General features: G+C 46.5%; 1 protein-coding gene across 1 annotated transcript in view; it reads left to right on the plus strand.

The window, feature by feature from the left end:
- Nucleotides 1–509: 509 nt before the first annotated feature.
- LOC138915193 (NBPF family member NBPF14-like) overlaps nucleotides 510–24,124 on the plus strand; it is a 48,604-nt gene continuing 24,989 nt past the window's right edge. The window contains exons 1-19 of the mRNA XM_070220015.1: nucleotides 510–699; nucleotides 801–1,010; nucleotides 3,013–3,115; nucleotides 6,633–6,847; nucleotides 10,557–10,608; nucleotides 11,406–11,629; nucleotides 12,445–12,496; nucleotides 13,313–13,482; nucleotides 14,343–14,394; nucleotides 15,211–15,380; nucleotides 16,241–16,292; nucleotides 17,109–17,278; nucleotides 18,139–18,190; nucleotides 19,007–19,176; nucleotides 20,037–20,088; nucleotides 20,905–21,074; nucleotides 21,935–21,986; nucleotides 22,803–22,972; nucleotides 23,833–23,884. Of these exons, the coding sequence (XP_070076116.1) occupies nucleotides 833–1,010; nucleotides 3,013–3,115; nucleotides 6,633–6,847; nucleotides 10,557–10,608; nucleotides 11,406–11,629; nucleotides 12,445–12,496; nucleotides 13,313–13,482; nucleotides 14,343–14,394; nucleotides 15,211–15,380; nucleotides 16,241–16,292; nucleotides 17,109–17,278; nucleotides 18,139–18,190; nucleotides 19,007–19,176; nucleotides 20,037–20,088; nucleotides 20,905–21,074; nucleotides 21,935–21,986; nucleotides 22,803–22,972; nucleotides 23,833–23,884 (2,156 nt within the window). The 5' untranslated portion in view covers nucleotides 510–699; nucleotides 801–832. The remainder of the gene's footprint in view (nucleotides 700–800; nucleotides 1,011–3,012; nucleotides 3,116–6,632; nucleotides 6,848–10,556; nucleotides 10,609–11,405; nucleotides 11,630–12,444; nucleotides 12,497–13,312; nucleotides 13,483–14,342; nucleotides 14,395–15,210; nucleotides 15,381–16,240; nucleotides 16,293–17,108; nucleotides 17,279–18,138; nucleotides 18,191–19,006; nucleotides 19,177–20,036; nucleotides 20,089–20,904; nucleotides 21,075–21,934; nucleotides 21,987–22,802; nucleotides 22,973–23,832; nucleotides 23,885–24,124) is intronic.

Consider the following 24,124-nt stretch of genomic DNA (forward strand, 5'->3'; position numbering starts at 1 on the left):
CAACGTGACACAAGGATACAGCAAACAGAATATTTAGAGTTTCAGGACAGAACACATTTTTTTAAATGAGTTGTTCATTCCTTTATAGGATACTCTGCTGTTGTCCTACACTTTTTAATGGATATAGAAAAAACGGTAGAAGAACATCATCATGAGAGTCGAAAAATTTAACATCTTTCACTTGTGGAAAAACCTTAAGCTCTGTTTCAATTTAAGGAGAAGGTTGGGTGACTTCATGACAGCCCTTAAGAAAATAAAACTTGTTGGGAAACTATTTCTGCCTTGATGCTTTTGTAAACATACAAGAACGAACACTGAGAAACTGTTAGGCTTGGATATGTCTTGGAAAGAAATAGGTTGGTACTATCAGCACAAGGGTAGACACCTCTTGAGAGTGGCTGCTTAGGGTGGCCCCATCGCTGGTGACTTTCAGAAGAGACCAGGGGGGCTTGTGTATCCTCGCGGCCTAGGCAACTGGAAGGCAGGGGCTCCTAAGATTCCATGACAACCCCCCACCTTCCAGTTCTGTTATTGCAACTCCAGACCGTTACCTGGCGCGCTGGCTCCTCCCTCCGTCACTCGTGTTGGAGTGTGAGCTAGGGGCAGTGCCTTTGGCTCTGAGCTCTGGCGTCTTGAACCTTGTTTTGGGGGTTACAGACTCTCAAGTGCTGTGGGGTGTTGATCACGTTGTTGCCGACAGTAAGTTAAGAATTCCTGACTCCTCACCCCTCAGTCCTCATTGAACCTATTTGCTTTCACTTGTTTTTAACCCATTCTGTGTTTGGGTCTCTTCTCCCCAGTCCCTGCCCTACCTCTTCTGCCCCACGTCACCATGGCAGTTTCTCTCGGCCCTGTGTCTGATCCGGGGGCCGAAATGACCCTCCTGGAAATCAACCAGGAGCTTCAGTCCCAGCTGGAACAAAGCAAACAGGACTTTCGAGACCTCAAACAGAAGTTCCTTGTCTCTGAGTCCACTGCCTACATCCTGGCCAACCAGCTGCAGAAATACAGTAAGTCCTACAGGGTCATGGTCAGCAGAGGGGTGAGTGACCACCGTGTTCCCCCTAAGAAACTAAAAACTCTCCAGACCTTTTCTTCTGTTCCCTGAGGCAAAATAAACATTCTGACCACAGTCCAGGGAAGGTGCAAGTGGGTATTTTACCCTCAGTTTGCTGAGCATGGACAAACCGAGGCCCAAAGAGTTGAGGGACTTTTCCAGATTGGCAGTGAGGTGTAGGGTGGGATTAGGTAAAATCCCAGTGACTGATTCCTGGTGCAGGCACAGCACTGCGTGTTTCCCTCTGGAGCAGGCTAACCTGTTTCTCCCAGCATCCTCCGTGTACGGAATCAGATCCTGCATCACTCTTGGCCTAAGTGTCCGGGACTAATGAGCTCCATCAGTTCAGGCTTCTCTGAGGTCCCACTGGCAAAGCTCTGTGCTCCTTACACTGGGGAGATGGGGTGATGGTACACACTGGGGGAAGCAGGTGATGTTCCCTGCTTTACAGGAGCCTGAAGATGAGTGTGCTCCTCGCTGACACTGTGGTATCCATGAGTGACGCCATCCAGACAGAGACGACCCTGCTGAGCGCGAAGCCGTGCTTCCTGAGCACAGGCTTTTCTTTCTGAGGCCAAGGAAGCCACTTTGCCTCTTGGGGTGAGGTAGAGGGTGTCTCTGGGGAAATGAGACAATCCGTACCCCCTCTTCTGTGTCTCTCTGAGCTGGTGAACCTTTGGTGATGCAGGACTGCCAGCAGGTCCGGGTGACCTTGAGGGTCTGGGCTGTGAGACATGGCCCAAGTGAGAATGACGCTAAGTGGGGGTGGCCACCAGCCCCAGTAAAAACTCAAACCAGTGTCTGGGACAGGTCCTTCCCTCCCACAGTCAGCCTCGCAATTGGAAGCTCAATCACCTGTTCAGTAAGAGGGGCTGTGGTGACGAAAGGGATCGTGAGAACAGGGCCTCGTGCCAAACAGAGTGAGTAGAAGGGATCTTGACGACTCTGAGTCTGGATGGGTGTTATTTTCCAATAAACCATCGTGGGAGTGGTGAACTTCAAATGACTGACGCAGAGAAAAGTAAACATTGAAACCTGCTATTTAAGAAAGTGAGGAGATTAGGTTTTGAGAAAGGACTCAGTTTTCCTTACAGCTTTTTTTTATAGGCGTAACATAACTGTAGGAAACAAATTTTGAAGATGATGAAGGAGAAAGATGTCACCCAAGATCTTGTGGCGAGGTAACACAGTGCATTGGTGAAGACTGAGCTACTCTTCCTGGGCTCAGATCCAAGCTGTGGCTTTTTCTGAGCCTCACGGTTTCCTCCTCTGTTAGTATGGCCCTGTCATAGTGCCTACTTCTTTGAGCGGTTGCAATGAATCACATGAGTTATTTCTGTAAAGTTACTAAAACAGTTCTTGACACACAGGAAACACTATTTATTAGTTCTTTCTTGTACTACTTGGAATTGAAAACAACTTCTACAGCCTGTGCCTATTTCCTTCAGGGATTGATGGTTATGCCTTGTATTTTTCAGAATTGCATTCGTATACATTTATATTTCATCGTGAAGGTACTTGTCCTTGAAATTCTGAGCTCAGAGGGCCCAACAATCAGTAGGCCCAGGGGCCTTCCCGAGCACACAGGGATCGCCACTTCATGCCGCTGCTTAGTGTTTTACTCAAGAGGCTGCAAGTCTTGGTAAAGTGGCCCAGGACTCGGCGTCAGTCTCAGGGCATGTGAATTCTGAGCTTGCCAAACGTCAGCTAATCTTGTCTGGTCACTTTCTCTGCCTTGGAGCTTCTCTTTGCTCAGCTGTCAAATGAGGAGTGACCAAATGCCGTGTATTTGGGAGGCTGAGCAATAGAAGGTGGAAATCTCAGTGGAGAGCCTGGTGCTGGGGTTCTATCTGCCTCTGAGAGAAGAAGATGGAGCCTGCCTCCTCCCTTGCAGGCAGTGACCCCAGCAGCATGGCCAGCTTTCCACTGAGGCCGGCCTCTCTGTCTTTCCTCAGAGTCTGGAGCGTGCAAAGACATCATTGAATCGGTGCTGGGGGAGAAGCTGCAGTTCCAGGAGGGGAAGCCCACAGAGAAGTCAACGTTAGCGGAGAAGCTCAAGTAAGCGGGGCTCTGTGCTGGACGTCTGCTGGGAAGTTGTAGGCATCTCTGAAGGGGGCAAGGAGCAACTCTGGGCCAGGAGAATGGCCCAAATTTTCATGGCAGCCACATGCATACGAATTTGCATAACACCATTAGAGAACAATAATTGGTAAACTATGGACTCCAATTACTCAAAGGTTCCTTGAGTCTTTTTTTAAAATAAAACTTATTGAGGTGAAATTCACAGAACCTAAAGTTGGCTAAATTCGAGTGAAGCATTCATTGGCATTTAGGACATTCAGGATGTGGTGCAATCACTACCGCATTTACCTTTAATCACAATCACCTCCTGACTGACTACAGTTTGTCAGACTTTCTCTGAAAAAAAGCTGTCTTTCTAAAGGTTTTGAGAAACCTCCAGACTGTTTTCCACAGTGGCTGCACCAATTTATATTCCCAACAACAGTCTAGGAGGGTTTCTTTTTCTCCACCTCTATACGGAATCTAGAAAACAAACCAAACCAAACAAACAGACTCATAGAAACAGGAAATAAAGTGGTGATTACCAGAGGGAGGAGGGGTTGGGGGTGGGTGAAATGGGTGAAGGGGATTAAGAGGTACAACCTTCCAGTTACAAAATAAGTAAGTCATGGGGTTGGAATGTAGAGCACAGGGACGGTAGTCCACAATATTGGAACAACTTTGCATGGTGACAGACTTACATCTATTTCGTTTACCCGTTCTCAAGAGTTATATTTACATCGTCCACAAAAACCTCATGAGACATTAAACAAAATCAGCTGTTATTCTAAGTTATTACTCTTGTTGACAAATGTTGTAACAGAGAGAACATGAGCTCATTTGACGAGTAAACCCAGGCTGTATGTCTGCATTGTATCCACTGCTGATAAGTCTGAGAACACGTCTATTTTAAATCAAACCAGCACACTTAAACAGGCTTTTATTTCCCAAAGTTCATTTTAGATCCTGTTAAATAGCTTTGTCTTTTAGGAGGTTCTGTATATTAATTAAAGACTGTGTTCCGTTCGAAGAGATTTTGAATCCTCTCTTTGAAGGGTGACCCCTCAGGTGGACTCATCTGAAGCAGAGGTTCCCCAGAGTGGCCATTATAATTCCAAATTATCTCAAAAGTTTGCCTATTTTCAGCTGTTTAGTTTCAGATCAGGCATTTTGGGGGAGTTGAAGTGGCAAATCTCAGTGAGAGAAGAGAAAGCAGCAGCAGGCTTCGCTTCTGCCCTGGCATGTTTAATTATTTAATGATTTTTCTCTTAAAGAGGCAGTAAAATATTTCTTATTTTCTTTAGAAGCATCAAAAGATTAAAATAGGCTTCCTGTTGTAGCTGGCTTGTTCCGATTGCATGTATCGGTTTGAGTAAACTGAAACTGCCTCATTTTGGCCATTGTAAAGTGAGATCTCCTCTACATGTCCGATTCGCAGAGCCTGAAGGGTGGGTTTATGAGCTCTTGCAATATCAGGCAAGGGACACGTTCCCCAGCGACACATAATGTTTATTCCCACTGCAGAATCCGTAATGCAATGCAGCAAAACAGACGTAATTGTTTTACAGAAGGTCTATTTACATACACCAACTTGGACAAACCTTTATCTTAATTTTTTCAACTCTTGTACCCCTAATTATAACTTATATTAGAATTTCACTCACAAGTTTTGGTATTACAGTGTTATGTAGGGAATGTATTCTCAGCTAGGCATAATATTTAATCCCAAAAAAGCATCCAGGCAAAGTTGACATAATCTCCTCATGTAATATTAGGGTAAACACTTTAATCTTTATACTTGTACCAACCTGAGCAGCCTAATTGTTGCCCCAAACAAGTGTTGATAGGTTTCTCGCTGTGATTTCTGTCTACTGACTTTTAAAATATTTTTCAAACTGGAAGAAATAGAACAAGTTTGTCTGATATTCTTGAATGTTGGGGGCCAATCTGGGGTCCCTTTAGCCCATCCAACCTTAGGCAGTGTTTTAGTCAAAGCTTCGTTTTGACTGTATTTGTGTCTGCTCTATTCACCCTGCTCTTTCTTTTTAATGACTAAAGATTGCCATCCTGTTGGAGTGAGTGAGTTCTGTCACTCTTCCCTTCTTCACTTCTCTTTGTTAACTTGATGTTTCCATTTGCATCTGTGAGACCACAAGAAGAAGCTGAGACCCCAAATTTGATGACGTTTTTGAGATTAGTCGTTGTATTTTCCTTTTAATTTGGTCTTTTCATAGGGACCAGTAAAACAGCTCTTTATGAAGAGAGCTCTCTAAAAAAGTTTTCTAACTTAAGGATCCATTGTTTGGCCATCTTCTCTCCAGAGTTTCAAGAGTATTGTGGTCAAACAGAGTCACAAAAGAAAATCATCCCTTTCAGACATTGGCTTCTAACTATAATTAGACCATCTACTCAGAATTAACCCCAATGGGCTCTGCTTGGTGACAGACAGCACGTTTCCCATTCCGATACACAGCGACAGAGAGACACTCAGATCCAGACACAGAAATACCAGACACCAGTGAACCAGTTCCCAGATGGAGGGTAGAAAGTCCTACAACTGTTCCCACTCCAAATGCGCGCCCAGACGGCCCCTCCGTGAATGGAAAGGACCCGAGTTGGCCCTTCCGTGAATGGAGGGGACCCCAAAAGAGGGGAAGGAACTTCATGGGCATCTCTGAGGCAACTTACTCTATTTCAGAGTCCATCGACTTCCCAGAAGGAAGAAGCAGCAAACAAACCAATCTAGAATCTGTTTCCTCGCCATAAGAAAATGGGCCTAGGGGTCAGTGGCTCCGAGGCAGATGGAAAGTACTGAGGGCAGTCGCTAGGGCAAATGACCGAGGTGGCTGCAGGACTGCTTCCCAGGAAATCCCAGTTGGCCTGGGGCCATGGACCCATGGGCAAGAGCCTTCTGGTGGGCTCATAAGATTTTACCACCTACAAACATCGGTTCTTTGCCCGCCACACAAGAGGGGCCCAATAAAAACTGGAACACCAGGCTTAAGGCAAGGAGAGGGTTGTTATTTCGGGTGACATGAGCCAGGAGATGAGAGGGAGCCCTCACATTTGTCTCATTTCATCTCGTCTCACCGAAAGAGGGGAGGTGAGTGTTTTTAAAGGTTTGTGAGGATTGTGGCTGCTTGCAGATGGTCGGGGGACTCAGTGGCCTTGCTGGTCGGAACTTTCCCACCAGCCTGCATTCGGCCTTGGGACACTGTTTGCAGGGGGGAGGAGGAGATGATAGGGAACCCAGGTGCTTTGTCTCCATGGTGGGTAGAGTATTCTGGAGCCAGGGAGTAAGCGGGGAAAGAGTGCTGTGGTTTTAGCCCCACATATGCTGGGTTTAATGGAGGGGAACTGATAGCAGGCTAGCATCAGCAGGTCACCATACATGTGCCAGAATTCTGCTACAATAGCTCCTTGGGGATGTTCTCACACAAATCTCCATGAAAAATCTTATAACCTATGGTTCGACTCTTTGCATGTTTAAATGGTCTCTTCTGTGCCACCTTAGGAAATACGATGTCCTAATCCAAGATCAGGCTCGAGAGCTGGCCCAGTTACGGCAAACGATAGAGAAAGGCAGAGAAGTCTCTGTGCTCCTCAAGCAGCACCTCAGGAACCTTCTCACCCACGATGACCCTACCAACTTCCAGGGTCAGGGCTTTCAAGAACGACTGGCTGAGGGCTGCAGGCTGGTGAAGCGCCTTGCCCGAAAGCTCAGCCCAGGTAAGGCGGTCATAGGCCCTGACTGCACTGAGCTGCTCCAAGAGATTCCACTCACGAGGATTTTTTTTTTTTAACCAGTTGTTCTGGTTTCCATGTCCCATTTGGGGCCATCACAGGAGCAGCACTGGCAGGGTGGGAACAGAGAGGAGAAATGCACTGGGTACAGGCCACAGTGGTCCAACTAGAGGTTTCTTTCCTGATGGACAGTGAATCACATTAATTGATTTTTGAGTGTTGAACCCCCTTTTCATAGCTGGAATCAATCTCACTTGGTTGTGGTGTATAATTCTTTGTATACTTTCTTGGATTCAATCTGTCAAATCTTGTTGATGATTTTTGCACCTATGTTCGTGAGACTTATTGGCCTGGAGTGTTCCTTTTCGTAACATCTTTGTCTGGTTTTTGTATTAGGAGAATGCTGACTTCATAGAATGTGTTAGGATGTATTCCCTCTGTTTCTATTTTCTGGAAGAGATGGTAGACAACTGGCCTAATTTCTTCCTTAAATATTTGATAGAATTCACCAGTGAACTTATCTGGGCCTGGTGCTTTCTGTTTGGGAAGATTCTTTTGTTGTTTCAATTTCTGTAGTAGATATAAGCCTATTCAGATGATCTGTTTCTCCTTGTGGGAATGCTGGTAGATTGTGTGTTTCAAGTAATGGATGCATTTCAAACTTCAGGGCACAGATTGGTTCCTAACATTCCTTGATTATCCATTTGATGTCCATGGGATCAGTAGTGCCAGTCCCTCTTTCACTTCTCATATGAGTAATCTGTATCTTCTGTCTTCTCATTCCTTCTCAGCATAGTGCCTGCCCTAGAGAATGTTCCGTGTGAGCTTGAGAAGAATCTGTGTTCTTCCCTCGTTTGATGAAGAATTGTAGAAGTGTCGATTCTATCAAGTTGATTGATGGTGCTGTTTATTTCAACTCTATCCTTCCTGATTTTCTGCCTGCTGGATCTCTCTGTTTCTGACAGAGGGGTGTTGAAATCTCCAACTGTAATACCGGATTCATCTACTTCTCCTTGCAGCTCTCACTTTTTGCCTCAGTTATTTTCGTGCTCTTCTCCTAGGTGCAGCTTAAAAACTGTTATGTCTTTGGAGAATGGACCCCGTTTTGTTACGTGACACCCCTCTTTATCCCTGATCATTTTCATTGGTCTGAAGTCTGCTTTGTCTGAAATTGTTTGAGCTACTGCAGCTTTGTTTTGATCAGTGATAGCGTGGTATATCTTTCTCCATCCTGTTTCTCTTATTCTATCTGTGCCTTTTTATTTAAAGTGGGTATCTTATACACATCATCTAATTAAGTCTTATTTTTTCATCCGCTCTGACAGTCTATCTTTTAATTGGTGCATTTAGACCACTGACTTGGAAGGTTTTTGTTGATATACTTGGATTAACGTCTACCATATTAGTTACTGTTTTATATTCATTGTTCTCTTCCTGGTTTCTTTTCTTTGTCTTCCACTCTTTTTCCATCTTCTCTGGTTGTGAAAAAGAATTTTACGTGATTCCGTTTTTTCCTCCTCTCTTGGCATGTCAACTGTACTCTTATTTTTTCTTTCTTCTTTTTCAGTGGTTGCCCTGGAGTTTGCAATGTACATTTAAAAATCATCCAAGTGCTCTTTCAAAGAACAGAGTACTGTTTCATGGCTAACACAAGTGCCTAATAACACAGTATTCCCAATTCATTCCACCCATCCGTTAGAGCATTACTGTCATTCATTCCACTTATCCATAAGCTGCTTATCCAAATCCATTATTGCTACTATTGTTTTGAACAGTTATCAGTTAGATCAATCAAGAAAAAGACAAATAAATTATTGTATTTGAATTCATTGCTTCAAAATGCTCTTCCTTTCTTTGTGTAGATGCCAGTTTCTGATTTATATCATTTTCCTTTGTTCTGAGGAAGTTCTTTGAACATTTCTTGCAAGGCAGGCCTACTGGTGACAAAATCCTTCAATACTTCTTTGTCTAGGAATGTTGTCTTTTTCTCTTGCTGATGGAGGATAATTTACTGGATACAGAATTCGAGGTGGGTGGGGTGTCTTCCTTATACTCCCTTCTCTTCTTGCTTGCATGGTTTCAGAGAAGTCTGATATACCTCTTATCCTTACTCTTCTCCGGGTAAGGTATTTTTCCCTCTGGCTTCATTTAGACTTTTCTTTTGTCGTTGATTTTCTGCATTTTGAATATGATATTCTTTCCTAGGTGTATACATTTTGGTATTTCCCTGGTTGCTATTCTCTGAGCTTCCTGGATCTGTGGTTCAATGTCTATAATTAATTTTAGGGGATGCTGGCCCCACGGCCAAGTGGTTAAGTTCACACGCTCCACTCGGCAGTGCAGGGTTTCACTGATTCAGATCCTGGATGCGTACATTGCGCTTCTCATTAAACCATAATGAGGCAGCATCCCATATGCCACAACTAAAAGAACCCAGAGTAGAATGTACAACTATGTACTGGGGGGATTTGGGGAGACAAGGCAGAAAAAAAAGAAGATTGGGAACAGTTGTTAGCTCAGGTGCCAATATTAAAAAAAAAAAAACCTTTGGGTGGCGAAAACTGAAGAAATTTTTAGGAAATTCTCAGTCATTATTGCTTCAAATGCTTCTTCCATGCTCCTTCTGATAGTCACGTTACACATATTTACACCTCTTGTGATTGTTCCACAGTTCTTGGATCATCTCTTCCTTTTCATTGTTTTTCCTCTTTGCATTTCAGTTTTAGAAATTTCTCTCGATATTTCTCCAAGCTCACAGGTTCTTTGCTCAGCCGTGTCCAGTGTATTGTTGAACCTCTAAGGCACTCTCCATTTCTGTCCCAGTGTTTTTCATTTCTACCATCTCCTTTGGATTCTTTCTTAGAGTTCCCATCTTTCTACTTACCTTCCCCTTATGTTCCTGCATGCTGTCCACCTTTCCCTTTGGAGCCATTAGCATGTTAATCACTGTCATTTTAAATTCCTGCTCTAGTAATTCCACCATGTCTGCCATATTGGAGCCTGGTTCTAATGCTTAGTTTCTTTCCTCAAACTGTTTTTTTTTTGTCTCACAGTGTGTCTTTTAATGTTTTGTTAAAAGCCAAACATGATATACTGGGTAAAGGATTTGAGGTAAGTAGGCCTTAGTGTGAAGTTTTGTCTTTATCTGGCTAGGGGTTAGGCTGGGTTTCCTGTTTATTGGAGCTGTAGATGTCAGAGGCTTAAATCTCCTCTGGAGTTCTTGGTTTTGTGTTCTCAGCTCTCCTGATTGTCCCTGGTGATTTCTGCCTAAATGAGGCCTGAGAACGTGCAGTTCTTTCAGTTGTATCCTTTCCGTTATATTCCCCTGTTATCATCTAGGATCCCTATGGATGTGCTGGTAAGGGGTGTGTGTGTGTGTGTGTGTGTGTGTGTGTGGAAACATTCTGTAGTCCTATGATCAGGGCTCAGTCTGTGAGTCAGCCTGGGTCCCTGGGCTGTGGCCTTCACAAGAGCTTCTCTGGGTTCACCTTCCTGCTCCCCTCGATGGAAAAGGAAGGCTAGAGGGGCTGGAATTGGGCATTTCCTTTCCCCAAGGTCAGTTGGGATGTGGTAAAATCCCAGTTGGTTAGGCTCTGGTCAAATAGTTTCTTTGAGAGCAGGCCAATGGGTGGCATGGAACTCCTTAGTGCCTGCTGGACATTTCTGAATTTGGAATTTCTGAATTTTTCTGCAGAAAATCATGCAGAGGAGGAGAACAAAGAAGAAAAAGCATCAGTGGACCCCAGGTAACAAGGAATGATCAGGGCCTGGAAGAGGATGGGTAAAATCAGAGGATGGTTCCCAAATAAAGACCGAGAGGCCAACACTAGCCACGGATTTCTAAGGCAAAAGTGACAGAAACTGCTGGTTGAATTATTCCATTCACTTAAGCGATCAGGAAAAAGCCTTCTAAAAAGGTTGTCATTTGCTTTTGTGATACTTGTCATACTTACGTAAGGGAAATTAACCCGTCTCAGGGAATTTGTTGTAGTCACAGAATCCATCTGTTCTCTCCTCTGTGGCTAAACCTAAGATGAGATGGATATCTGCTTTCTGAATGGTGGACTTTAGCTTGTTGGCATGCATTTCATAGCAAGAAATGTAATTAGACCAAAACAATCATGTCCCGTCACAATATTGATAGAAAGAAGTCTAGAAGGCACAAGGTCTCTGGGCATGTACAATGTGTCAGGAACGTGCATTCCTTGGGTGGCAGTATGTAAAATTCAACACCATTTCTGCACGCAGTTGAGCCACTGTTCTGGTTCTCTGTGTCTGCTGAGTGCCATTGCTGTACCATCCAGGTAGAGTTGATTCTCCTTCCTCATTGAGTGCTATCTGGCCAGTTCACTGAGCGCCCACTCCCCTCTCTCCTGCTCTCAGGGGCAGCCAGACCATGCCCTCATCATAGGAGGATTGTTTTCTTTCTCTTTGAGGGGACTGTCCCTCACTTTCTGTCACCAATCTCTCTACCACCAATCAGGACCACCTGGGACTCTGGCATCCGATCCTTCTTGGTTTCATCATATTCTTTTTCCCCTAGCCTGAGCACAGAGCTACAGGAAAAAGAGAGTGTGAAAGAAGCCCTGAAGGGGTCAGTGGATGAAGGCCCTGTGACTTCTTCCAGTCACCAGTACACGTCTGGTTCCCACGAGCCTCCGAGCACCAATGTTTTCTTGTCTGAGGAGCATGAAGACTTCTCTGCTCTGGTTGCAGCTACTGAGTACTCCCATCAACAGGAGAAGAAAGCTCCAACAGGTCTCCCAGGTAGTGTCCATATTCATGTTCCCCATGTCCCTGTCCAGGTCAAGATATGTCATCTCTTCAGTCTGGCCCTGGAGACGTAACTTGGTTTGAATCAGAATCTAGGACTCAGTTTTAAGCACACACATCAGGTGGGTCAGGTAGTTCGACACTCTTCCGAGTCCCAGGCCAAATCTCTGTCATCCCCGTTACCATGCCTGCTCCACTGCAAACAGCAGTCTCTGTCTCCTCTAAGTTGGTTTACCCTCAGTAGGGAGCCACCTAAGTGTCAAAAGATAAACACCTCTTGAATGTGTCTGGAAGTTTACCACCCAGGGCGTGGTGTGAACCCTGGCACCCTCCACCACTTGGAATAGCAAGAATCCTGTTCTCCAGGTGGCACCATAGATTCTTTGCTCTTTAGGAGTGATTAAATTCCATCCATCAGTCTAGTCTCGGTGTATAACTTCGTCCAAACCAACAGCAGCCAGCATACCTGATGGAGTAAGAGCTGAATCTTGCCACAGCCTTTCCAGAAAGCAACTAGATGAGCTCCTCATGACCTCGGGAAGAATATGTTGAACTCTTTGCCCAGGTTCAGGGAAGAGAACTTTGTTGTATTGATCTGCCAATTCAGAGACAGTCTGCCCTATGACTCAGGAAAGGAAGCCTCGTCCCTTTTCAGAAGACACAACCCGAGGCCTCCTGGAATATTCTGAGACTATCCTGTTCTCACGCTGAGAAGACTTATGTCCCTGGGTTGAAACAGGCCCCTGGGTTGGTAATGTGTCAAGAAGCAACTTTTTATGATGACTGGCCCTGTCCAAATTTATTTGCAGAAACTCAAAAAGATCAGAAGGATGAGGACAGAGATGAGCCAACAGCCCCCAGGTAACTGATAATCCTGGTTGTGAAAGCAATGGTGACATCTGAAGATCTCAAATCCAGGGAGAATTAGAAAGTACCAGTAGACCTGTTTCATCCCATCACGCTACCACGAATCACCCCTCTGAAGAATGCTGTCTGTTTCCTTGGGACTTGTCCTGTTAGTTTCCACTTGGTATTAATGTCTCAAGTTTAGGAACCTAGAATCAGCTTGACACAAGGCAAACTAACCAATCTTAGAGATTTCCTGCACTCAGGGAGACCACGCGTCCTCTCTTGTTTGGGGAAAACTAAGAGAAGTTGCATAACTTCTGTCTGCACATTTGGCCTGTTGAACGGTGAGGATTTCATAGCACGACATACAGCTCGACAAAAATGTGTCTATGGTATTACAGTATTGACAGAAACAGGCCTAGAAGGCACGAGATGTCTGGGAGCCCACAATGCCCCAGGAGCCTTTACTCACTGGGCCTCTGTAAGAAAAGTGGCACGGAAGTTATGCTTTGGAGTTGCAGGAACTCCTGTGGTTCTCGTTGTGTGCTCTGTGTCATGACTGCGCCATAGAGGAGAGCTGAGTCTCCTTCCTCATTAACTTGTTATCTGGACGGGGCAGTGAGCACCTGCTGCCCTCCCTCCCCCCACCACGGCAGCCTCACTTAGTTGCAGACAGAGGAGGACTGTTATCTTCTTCCTGTTTCAAGGGATGCCCTCTTTACCTACTGTGACCTCTCCCTTAGTCTTCCAATCAGAACCAGTGGGGAAGTTGCGGTGTCCAGTCTTTCCTCGTTTAATATTCTGTTATCTTTGTGCCTCTGGGCTCAGCTGGGAGCTGCAGGAGGAGGAGGAAATGGATGATGCGTGTCAGGATTCTTTGGATGAAAAGTATTTGGCTCTTTCCAGTCACCATGACTTGTCTGACTCCTGCCACCCTCCCGACAGTCCCACCATCCCATCTGATGAGCATGAAATCTGCTCTCGTCTGGATGGAGCCCGTGAGTACTCTATTGGAAAGAGGACAAGCTCCGAATGGTCTCCCAGGTAGCCTCCATGTTCTTTGTGCTCACACCTCTGTCCGGGTACACAAATGTCTCTTTGATGGCAGGCCTTGGAGACCCATCTTGGTTTCAATCAGAATCTAGGACTCAGTTTTAAGCACACACATCAGGTGGGTCAGGTAGTTCGACACTCTTCCGAGTCCCAGGCCAAATCTCTGTCATCCCCGTTACCATGCCTGCTCCACTGCAAACAGCAGTCTCTGTCTCCTCTAAGTTGGTTTACCCTCAGTAGGGAGCCACCTAAGTGTCAAAAGATAAACACCTCTTGAATGTGTCTGGAAGTTTACCACCCAGGGCGTGGTGTGAACCCTGGCACCCTCCACCACTTGGAATAGCAAGAATCCTGTTCTCCAGGTGGCACCATAGATTCTTTGCTCTTTAGGAGTGATTAAATTCCATCCATCAGTCTAGTCTCGGTGTATAACTTCCTCCAAACCAACAGCAGCCAGCATACCTGATGGAGTAAGAGCTGAATCTTGCCACAGCCTTTCCAGAAAGCAACTAGATGAGCTCCTCATGACCTCGGGAAGAATATGTTGAACTCTTTGCCCAGGTTCAGGGAAGAGAACTTTGTTGTATTGATCTGCCAATTCAGAGACAGTCTGCCCTATGACTCAGGAAAGGAAGCCTCGTCCCTTTTCAGAAGACACAACCCGAGGCCTCCTGGAATATTCTGAGACTATCCTGTTCTCACGCTGAGAAGACTTATGTCCCTGGGTTGAAACAGGCCCCTGGGTTGGTAATGTGTCAAGAAGCAACTTTTTATGATGACTGGCCCTGTCCAAATTTATTTGCAGAAACTCAAAAAGATCAGAAGGATGAGGACAGAGATGAGCCAACAGCCCCCAGGTAACTGATAATCCTGGTTGTGAAAGCAATGGTGACATCTGAAGATCTCAAATCCAGGGAGAATTAGAAAGTACCAGTAGACCTGTTTCATCCCATCACGCTACCACGAATCACCCCTCTGAAGAATGCTGTCTGTTTCCTTGGGACTTGTCCTGTTAGTTTCCACTTGGTATTAATGTCTCAAGTTTAGGAACCTAGAATCAGCTTGACACAAGGCAAACTAACCAATCTTAGAGATTTCCTGCACTCAGGGAGACCACGCGTCCTCTCTTGTTTGGGGAAAACTAAGAGAAGTTGCATAACTTCTGTCTGCACATTTGGCCTGTTGAACGGTGAGGATTTCATAGCACGACATACAGCTCGACAAAAATGTGTCTATGGTATTACAGTATTGACAGAAACAGGCCTAGAAGGCACGAGATGTCTGGGAGCCCACAATGCCCCAGGAGCCTTTACTCACTGGGCCTCTGTAAGAAAAGTGGCACGGAAGTTATGCTTTGGAGTTGCAGGAACTCCTGTGGTTCTCGTTGTGTGCTCTGTGTCATGACTGCGCCATAGAGGAGAGCTGAGTCTCCTTCCTCATTAACTTGTTATCTGGACGGGGCAGTGAGCACCTGCTGCCCTCCCTCCCCCCACCACGGCAGCCTCACTTAGTTGCAGACAGAGGAGGATTGTTATCTTCTTCCTGTTTCAAGGGATGCCCTCTTTACCTACTGTGACCTCTCCCTTAGTCTTCCAATCAGAACCAGTGGGGAAGTTGCGGTGTCCAGTCTTTCCTCGTTTAATATTCTGTTATCTTTGTGCCTCTGGGCTCAGCTGGGAGCTGCAGGAGGAGGAGGAAATGGATGATGCGTGTCAGGATTCTTTGGATGAAAAGTATTTGGCTCTTTCCAGTCACCATGACTTGTCTGACTCCTGCCACCCTCCCGACAGTCCCACCATCCCATCTGATGAGCATGAAATCTGCTCTCGTCTGGATGGAGCCCGTGAGTACTCTATTGGAAAGAGGACAAGCTCCGAATGGTCTCCCAGGTAGCCTCCATGTTCTTTGTGCTCACACCTCTGTCCGGGTACACAAATGTCTCTTTGATGGCAGGCCTTGGAGACCCATCTTGGTTTCAATCAGAATCTAGGACTCAGTTTTAAGCACACACATCAGGTGGGTCAGGTAGTTCGACACTCTTCCGAGTCCCAGGCCAAATCTCTGTCATCCCCGTTACCATGCCTGCTCCACTGCAAACAGCAGTCTCTGTCTCCTCTAAGTTGGTTTACCCTCAGTAGGGAGCCACCTAAGTGTCAAAAGATAAACACCTCTTGAATGTGTCTGGAAGTTTACCACCCAGGGCGTGGTGTGAACCCTGGCACCCTCCACCACTTGGAATAGCAAGAATCCTGTTCTCCAGGTGGCACCATAGATTCTTTGCTCTTTAGGAGTGATTAAATTCCATCCATCAGTCTAGTCTCGGTGTATAACTTCCTCCAAACCAACAGCAGCCAGCATACCTGATGGAGTAAGAGCTGAATCTTGCCACAGCCTTTCCAGAAAGCAACTAGATGAGCTCCTCATGACCTCGGGAAGAATATGTTGAACTCTTTGCCCAGGTTCAGGGAAGAGAACTTTGTTGTATTGATCTGCCAATTCAGAGACAGTCTGCCCTATGACTCAGGAAAGGAAGCCTCGTCCCTTTTCAGAAGACACAACCCGAGGCCTCCTGGAATATTCTGAGACTATCCTGTTCTCACGCTGAGAAGACTTATGTCCCTGGGTTGAAACAGGCCCCTGGGTTGGTAATGTGTCAAGAAGCAACTTTTTATGATGACTGGCCCTGTCCAAATTTATTTGCAGAAACTCAAAAAGATCAGAAGGATGAGGACAGAGATGAGCCAACAGCCCCCAGGTAACTGATAATCCTGGTTGTGAAAGCAATGGTGACATCTGAAGATCTCAAATCCAGGGAGAATTAGAAAGTACCAGTAGACCTGTTTCATCCCATCACGCTACCACGAATCACCCCTCTGAAGAATGCTGTCTGTTTCCTTGGGACTTGTCCTGTTAGTTTCCACTTGGTATTAATGTCTCAAGTTTAGGAACCTAGAATCAGCTTGACACAAGGCAAACTAACCAATCTTAGAGATTTCCTGCACTCAGGGAGACCACGCGTCCTCTCTTGTTTGGGGAAAACTAAGAGAAGTTGCATAACTTCTGTCTGCACATTTGGCCTGTTGAACGGTGAGGATTTCATAGCACGACATACAGCTCGACAAAAATGTGTCTATGGTATTACAGTATTGACAGAAACAGGCCTAGAAGGCACGAGATGTCTGGGAGCCCACAATGCCCCAGGAGCCTTTACTCACTGGGCCTCTGTAAGAAAAGTGGCACGGAAGTTATGCTTTGGAGTTGCAGGAACTCCTGTGGTTCTCGTTGTGTGCTCTGTGTCATGACTGCGCCATAGAGGAGAGCTGAGTCTCCTTCCTCATTAACTTGTTATCTGGACGGGGCAGTGAGCACCTGCTGCCCTCCCTCCCCCCACCACGGCAGCCTCACTTAGTTGCAGACAGAGGAGGACTGTTATCTTCTTCCTGTTTCAAGGGATGCCCTCTTTACCTACTGTGACCTCTCCCTTAGTCTTCCAATCAGAACCAGTGGGGAAGTTGCGGTGTCCAGTCTTTCCTCGTTTAATATTCTGTTATCTTTGTGCCTCTGGGCTCAGCTGGGAGCTGCAGGAGGAGGAGGAAATGGATGATGCGTGTCAGGATTCTTTGGATGAAAAGTATTTGGCTCTTTCCAGTCACCATGACTTGTCTGACTCCTGCCACCCTCCCGACAGTCCCACCATCCCATCTGATGAGCATGAAATCTGCTCTCGTCTGGATGGAGCCCGTGAGTACTCTATTGGAAAGAGGACAAGCTCCGAATGGTCTCCCAGGTAGCCTCCATGTTCTTTGTGCTCACACCTCTGTCCGGGTACACAAATGTCTCTTTGATGGCAGGCCTTGGAGACCCATCTTGGTTTCAATCAGAATCTAGGACTCAGTTTTAAGCACACACATCAGGTGGGTCAGGTAGTTCGACACTCTTCCGAGTCCCAGGCCAAATCTCTGTCATCCCCGTTACCATGCCTGCTCCACTGCAAACAGCAGTCTCTGTCTCCTCTAAGTTGGTTTACCCTCAGTAGGGAGCCACCTAAGTGTCAAAAGATAAACACCTCTTGAATGTGTCTGGAAGTTTACCACCCAGGGCGTGGTGTGAACCCTGGCACCCTCCACCACTTGGAATAGCAAGAATCCTGTTCTCCAGGTGGCACCATAGATTCTTTGCTCTTTAGGAGTGATTAAATTCCATCCATCAGTCTAGTCTCGGTGTATAACTTCCTCCAAACCAACAGCAGCCAGCATACCTGATGGAGTAAGAGCTGAATCTTGCCACAGCCTTTCCAGAAAGCAACTAGATGAGCTCCTCATGACCTCGGGAAGAATATGTTGAACTCTTTGCCCAGGTTCAGGGAAGAGAACTTTGTTGTATTGATCTGCCAATTCAGAGACAGTCTGCCCTATGACTCAGGAAAGGAAGCCTCGTCCCTTTTCAGAAGACACAACCCGAGGCCTCCTGGAATATTCTGAGACTATCCTGTTCTCACGCTGAGAAGACTTATGTCCCTGGGTTGAAACAGGCCCCTGGGTTGGTAATGTGTCAAGAAGCAACTTTTTATGATGACTGGCCCTGTCCAAATTTATTTGCAGAAACTCAAAAAGATCAGAAGGATGAGGACAGAGATGAGCCAACAGCCCCCAGGTAACTGATAATCCTGGTTGTGAAAGCAATGGTGACATCTGAAGATCTCAAATCCAGGGAGAATTAGAAAGTACCAGTAGACCTGTTTCATCCCATCACGCTACCACGAATCACCCCTCTGAAGAATGCTGTCTGTTTCCTTGGGACTTGTCCTGTTAGTTTCCACTTGGTATTAATGTCTCAAGTTTAGGAACCTAGAATCAGCTTGACACAAGGCAAACTAACCAATCTTAGAGATTTCCTGCACTCAGGGAGACCACGCGTCCTCTCTTGTTTGGGGAAAACTAAGAGAAGTTGCATAACTTCTGTCTGCACATTTGGCCTGTTGAACGGTGAGGATTTCATAGCACGACATACAGCTCGACAAAAATGTGTCTATGGTATTACAGTATTGACAGAAACAGGCCTAGAAGGCACGAGATGTCTGGGAGCCCACAATGCCCCAGGAGCCTTTACTCACTGGGCCTCTGTAAGAAAAGTGGCACGGAAGTTATGCTTTGGAGTTGCAGGAACTCCTGTGGTTCTCGTTGTGTGCTCTGTGTCATGACTGCGCCATAGAGGAGAGCTGAGTCTCCTTCCTCATTAACTTGTTATCTGGACGGGGCAGTGAGCACCTGCTGCCCTCCCTCCCCCCACCACGGCAGCCTCACTTAGTTGCAGACAGAGGAGGACTGTTATCTTCTTCCTGTTTCAAGGGATGCCCTCTTTACCTACTGTGACCTCTCCCTTAGTCTTCCAATCAGAACCAGTGGGGAAGTTGCGGTGTCCAGTCTTTCCTCGTTTAATATTCTGTTATCTTTGTGCCTCTGGGCTCAGCTGGGAGCTGCAGGAGGAGGAGGAAATGGATGATGCGTGTCAGGATTCTTTGGATGAAAAGTATTTGGCTCTTTCCAGTCACCATGACTTGTCTGACTCCTGCCACCCTCCCGACAGTCCCACCATCCCATCTGATGAGCATGAAATCTGCTCTCGTCTGGATGGAGCCCGTGAGTACTCTATTGGAAAGAGGACAAGCTCCGAATGGTCTCCCAGGTAGCCTCCATGTTCTTTGTGCTCACACCTCTGTCCGGGTACACAAATGTCTCTTTGATGGCAGGCCTTGGAGACCCATCTTGGTTTCAATCAGAATCTAGGACTCAGTTTTAAGCACACACATCAGGTGGGTCAGGTAGTTCGACACTCTTCCGAGTCCCAGGCCAAATCTCTGTCATCCCCGTTACCATGCCTGCTCCACTGCAAACAGCAGTCTCTGTCTCCTCTAAGTTGGTTTACCCTCAGTAGGGAGCCACCTAAGTGTCAAAAGATAAACACCTCTTGAATGTGTCTGGAAGTTTACCACCCAGGGCGTGGTGTGAACCCTGGCACCCTCCACCACTTGGAATAGCAAGAATCCTGTTCTCCAGGTGGCACCATAGATTCTTTGCTCTTTAGGAGTGATTAAATTCCATCCATCAGTCTAGTCTCGGTGTATAACTTCCTCCAAACCAACAGCAGCCAGCATACCTGATGGAGTAAGAGCTGAATCTTGCCACAGCCTTTCCAGAAAGCAACTAGATGAGCTCCTCATGACCTCGGGAAGAATATGTTGAACTCTTTGCCCAGGTTCAGGGAAGAGAACTTTGTTGTATTGATCTGCCAATTCAGAGACAGTCTGCCCTATGACTCAGGAAAGGAAGCCTCGTCCCTTTTCAGAAGACACAACCCGAGGCCTCCTGGAATATTCTGAGACTATCCTGTTCTCACGCTGAGAAGACTTATGTCCCTGGGTTGAAACAGGCCCCTGGGTTGGTAATGTGTCAAGAAGCAACTTTTTATGATGACTGGCCCTGTCCAAATTTATTTGCAGAAACTCAAAAAGATCAGAAGGATGAGGACAGAGATGAGCCAACAGCCCCCAGGTAACTGATAATCCTGGTTGTGAAAGCAATGGTGACATCTGAAGATCTCAAATCCAGGGAGAATTAGAAAGTACCAGTAGACCTGTTTCATCCCATCACGCTACCACGAATCACCCCTCTGAAGAATGCTGTCTGTTTCCTTGGGACTTGTCCTGTTAGTTTCCACTTGGTATTAATGTCTCAAGTTTAGGAACCTAGAATCAGCTTGACACAAGGCAAACTAACCAATCTTAGAGATTTCCTGCACTCAGGGAGACCACGCGTCCTCTCTTGTTTGGGGAAAACTAAGAGAAGTTGCATAACTTCTGTCTGCACATTTGGCCTGTTGAACGGTGAGGATTTCATAGCACGACATACAGCTCGACAAAAATGTGTCTATGGTATTACAGTATTGACAGAAACAGGCCTAGAAGGCACGAGATGTCTGGGAGCCCACAATGCCCCAGGAGCCTTTACTCACTGGGCCTCTGTAAGAAAAGTGGCACGGAAGTTATGCTTTGGAGTTGCAGGAACTCCTGTGGTTCTCGTTGTGTGCTCTGTGTCATGACTGCGCCATAGAGGAGAGCTGAGTCTCCTTCCTCATTAACTTGTTATCTGGACGGGGCAGTGAGCACCTGCTGCCCTCCCTCCCCCCACCACGGCAGCCTCACTTAGTTGCAGACAGAGGAGGACTGTTATCTTCTTCCTGTTTCAAGGGATGCCCTCTTTACCTACTGTGACCTCTCCCTTAGTCTTCCAATCAGAACCAGTGGGGAAGTTGCGGTGTCCAGTCTTTCCTCGTTTAATATTCTGTTATCTTTGTGCCTCTGGGCTCAGCTGGGAGCTGCAGGAGGAGGAGGAAATGGATGATGCGTGTCAGGATTCTTTGGATGAAAAGTATTTGGCTCTTTCCAGTCACCATGACTTGTCTGACTCCTGCCACCCTCCCGACAGTCCCACCATCCCATCTGATGAGCATGAAATCTGCTCTCGTCTGGATGGAGCCCGTGAGTACTCTATTGGAAAGAGGACAAGCTCCGAATGGTCTCCCAGGTAGCCTCCATGTTCTTTGTGCTCACACCTCTGTCCGGGTACACAAATGTCTCTTTGATGGCAGGCCTTGGAGACCCATCTTGGTTTGAATCAGAATCTAGGACTCAGTTTTAAGCACACACATCAGGTGGGTCAGGTAGTTCGACACTCTTCCGAGTCCCAGGCCAAATCTCTGTCATCCCCGTTACCATGCCTGCTCCACTGCAAACAGCAGTCTCTGTCTCCTCTAAGTTGGTTTACCCTCAGTAGGGAGCCACCTAAGTGTCAAAAGATAAACACCTCTTGAATGTGTCTGGAAGTTTACCACCCAGGGCGTGGTGTGAACCCTGGCACCCTCCACCACTTGGAATAGCAAGAATCCTGTTCTCCAGGTGGCACCATAGATTCTTTGCTCTTTAGGAGTGATTAAATTCCATCCATCAGTCTAGTCTCGGTGTATAACTTCCTCCAAACCAACAGCAGCCAGCATACCTGATGGAGTAAGAGCTGAATCTTGCCACAGCCTTTCCAGAAAGCAACTAGATGAGCTCCTCATGACCTCGGGAAGAATATGTTGAACTCTTTGCCCAGGTTCAGGGAAGAGAACTTTGTTGTATTGATCTGCCAATTCAGAGACAGTCTGCCCTATGACTCAGGAAAGGAAGCCTCGTCCCTTTTCAGAAGACACAACCCGAGGCCTCCTGGAATATTCTGAGACTATCCTGTTCTCACGCTGAGAAGACTTATGTCCCTGGGTTGAAACAGGCCCCTGGGTTGGTAATGTGTCAAGAAGCAACTTTTTATGATGACTGGCCCTGTCCAAATTTATTTGCAGAAACTCAAAAAGATCAGAAGGATGAGGACAGAGATGAGCCAACAGCCCCCAGGTAACTGATAATCCTGGTTGTGAAAGCAATGGTGACATCTGAAGATCTCAAATCCAGGGAGAATTAGAAAGTACCAGTAGACCTGTTTCATCCCATCACGCTACCACGAATCACCCCTCTGAAGAATGCTGTCTGTTTCCTTGGGACTTGTCCTGTTAGTTTCCACTTGGTATTAATGTCTCAAGTTTAGGAACCTAGAATCAGCTTGACACAAGGCAAACTAACCAATCTTAGAGATTTCCTGCACTCAGGGAGACCACGCGTCCTCTCTTGTTTGGGGAAAACTAAGAGAAGTTGCATAACTTCTGTCTGCACATTTGGCCTGTTGAACGGTGAGGATTTCATAGCACGACATACAGCTCGACAAAAATGTGTCTATGGTATTACAGTATTGACAGAAACAGGCCTAGAAGGCACGAGATGTCTGGGAGCCCACAATGCCCCAGGAGCCTTTACTCACTGGGCCTCTGTAAGAAAAGTGGCACGGAAGTTATGCTTTGGAGTTGCAGGAACTCCTGTGGTTCTCGTTGTGTGCTCTGTGTCATGACTGCGCCATAGAGGAGAGCTGAGTCTCCTTCCTCATTAACTTGTTATCTGGACGGGGCAGTGAGCACCTGCTGCCCTCCCTCCCCCCACCACGGCAGCCTCACTTAGTTGCAGACAGAGGAGGACTGTTATCTTCTTCCTGTTTCAAGGGATGCCCTCTTTACCTACTGTGACCTCTCCCTTAGTCTTCCAATCAGAACCAGTGGGGAAGTTGCGGTGTCCAGTCTTTCCTCGTTTAATATTCTGTTATCTTTGTGCCTCTGGGCTCAGCTGGGAGCTGCAGGAGGAGGAGGAAATGGATGATGCGTGTCAGGATTCTTTGGATGAAAAGTATTTGGCTCTTTCCAGTCACCATGACTTGTCTGACTCCTGCCACCCTCCCGACAGTCCCACCATCCCATCTGATGAGCATGAAATCTGCTCTCGTCTGGATGGAGCCCGTGAGTACTCTATTGGAAAGAGGACAAGCTCCGAATGGTCTCCCAGGTAGCCTCCATGTTCTTTGTGCTCACACCTCTGTCCGGGTACACAAATGTCTCTTTGATGGCAGGCCTTGGAGACCCATCTTGGTTTGAATCAGAATCTAGGACTCAGTTTTAAGCACACACATCAGGTGGGTCAGGTAGTTCGACACTCTTCCGAGTCCCAGGCCAAATCTCTGTCATCCCCGTTACCATGCCTGCTCCACTGCAAACAGCAGTCTCTGTCTCCTCTAAGTTGGTTTACCCTCAGTAGGGAGCCACCTAAGTGTCAAAAGATAAACACCTCTTGAATGTGTCTGGAAGTTTACCACCCAGGGCGTGGTGTGAACCCTGGCACCCTCCACCACTTGGAATAGCAAGAATCCTGTTCTCCAGGTGGCACCATAGATTCTTTGCTCTTTAGGAGTGATTAAATTCCATCCATCAGTCTAGTCTCGGTGTATAACTTCCTCCAAACCAACAGCAGCCAGCATACCTGATGGAGTAAGAGCTGAATCTTGCCACAGCCTTTCCAGAAAGCAACTAGATGAGCTCCTCATGACCTCGGGAAGAATATGTTGAACTCTTTGCCCAGGTTCAGGGAAGAGAACTTTGTTGTATTGATCTGCCAATTCAGAGACAGTCTGCCCTATGACTCAGGAAAGGAAGCCTCGTCCCTTTTCAGAAGACACAACCCGAGGCCTCCTGGAATATTCTGAGACTATCCTGTTCTCACGCTGAGAAGACTTATGTCCCTGGGTTGAAACAGGCCCCTGGGTTGGTAATGTGTCAAGAAGCAACTTTTTATGATGACTGGCCCTGTCCAAATTTATTTGCAGAAACTCAAAAAGATCAGAAGGATGAGGACAGAGATGAGCCAACAGCCCCCAGGTAACTGATAATCCTGGTTGTGAAAGCAATGGTGACATCTGAAGATCTCAAATCCAGGGAGAATTAGAAAGTACCAGTAGACCTGTTTCATCCCATCACGCTACCACGAATCACCCCTCTGAAGAATGCTGTCTGTTTCCTTGGGACTTGTCCTGTTAGTTTCCACTTGGTATTAATGTCTCAAGTTTAGGAACCTAGAATCAGCTTGACACAAGGCAAACTAACCAATCTTAGAGATTT

The sequence above is a fragment of the Equus caballus genome, chromosome 8 (genome assembly GCF_041296265.1).
Source record: "Equus caballus isolate H_3958 breed thoroughbred chromosome 8, TB-T2T, whole genome shotgun sequence".
NCBI lineage: Eukaryota > Metazoa > Chordata > Mammalia > Perissodactyla > Equidae > Equus > Equus caballus.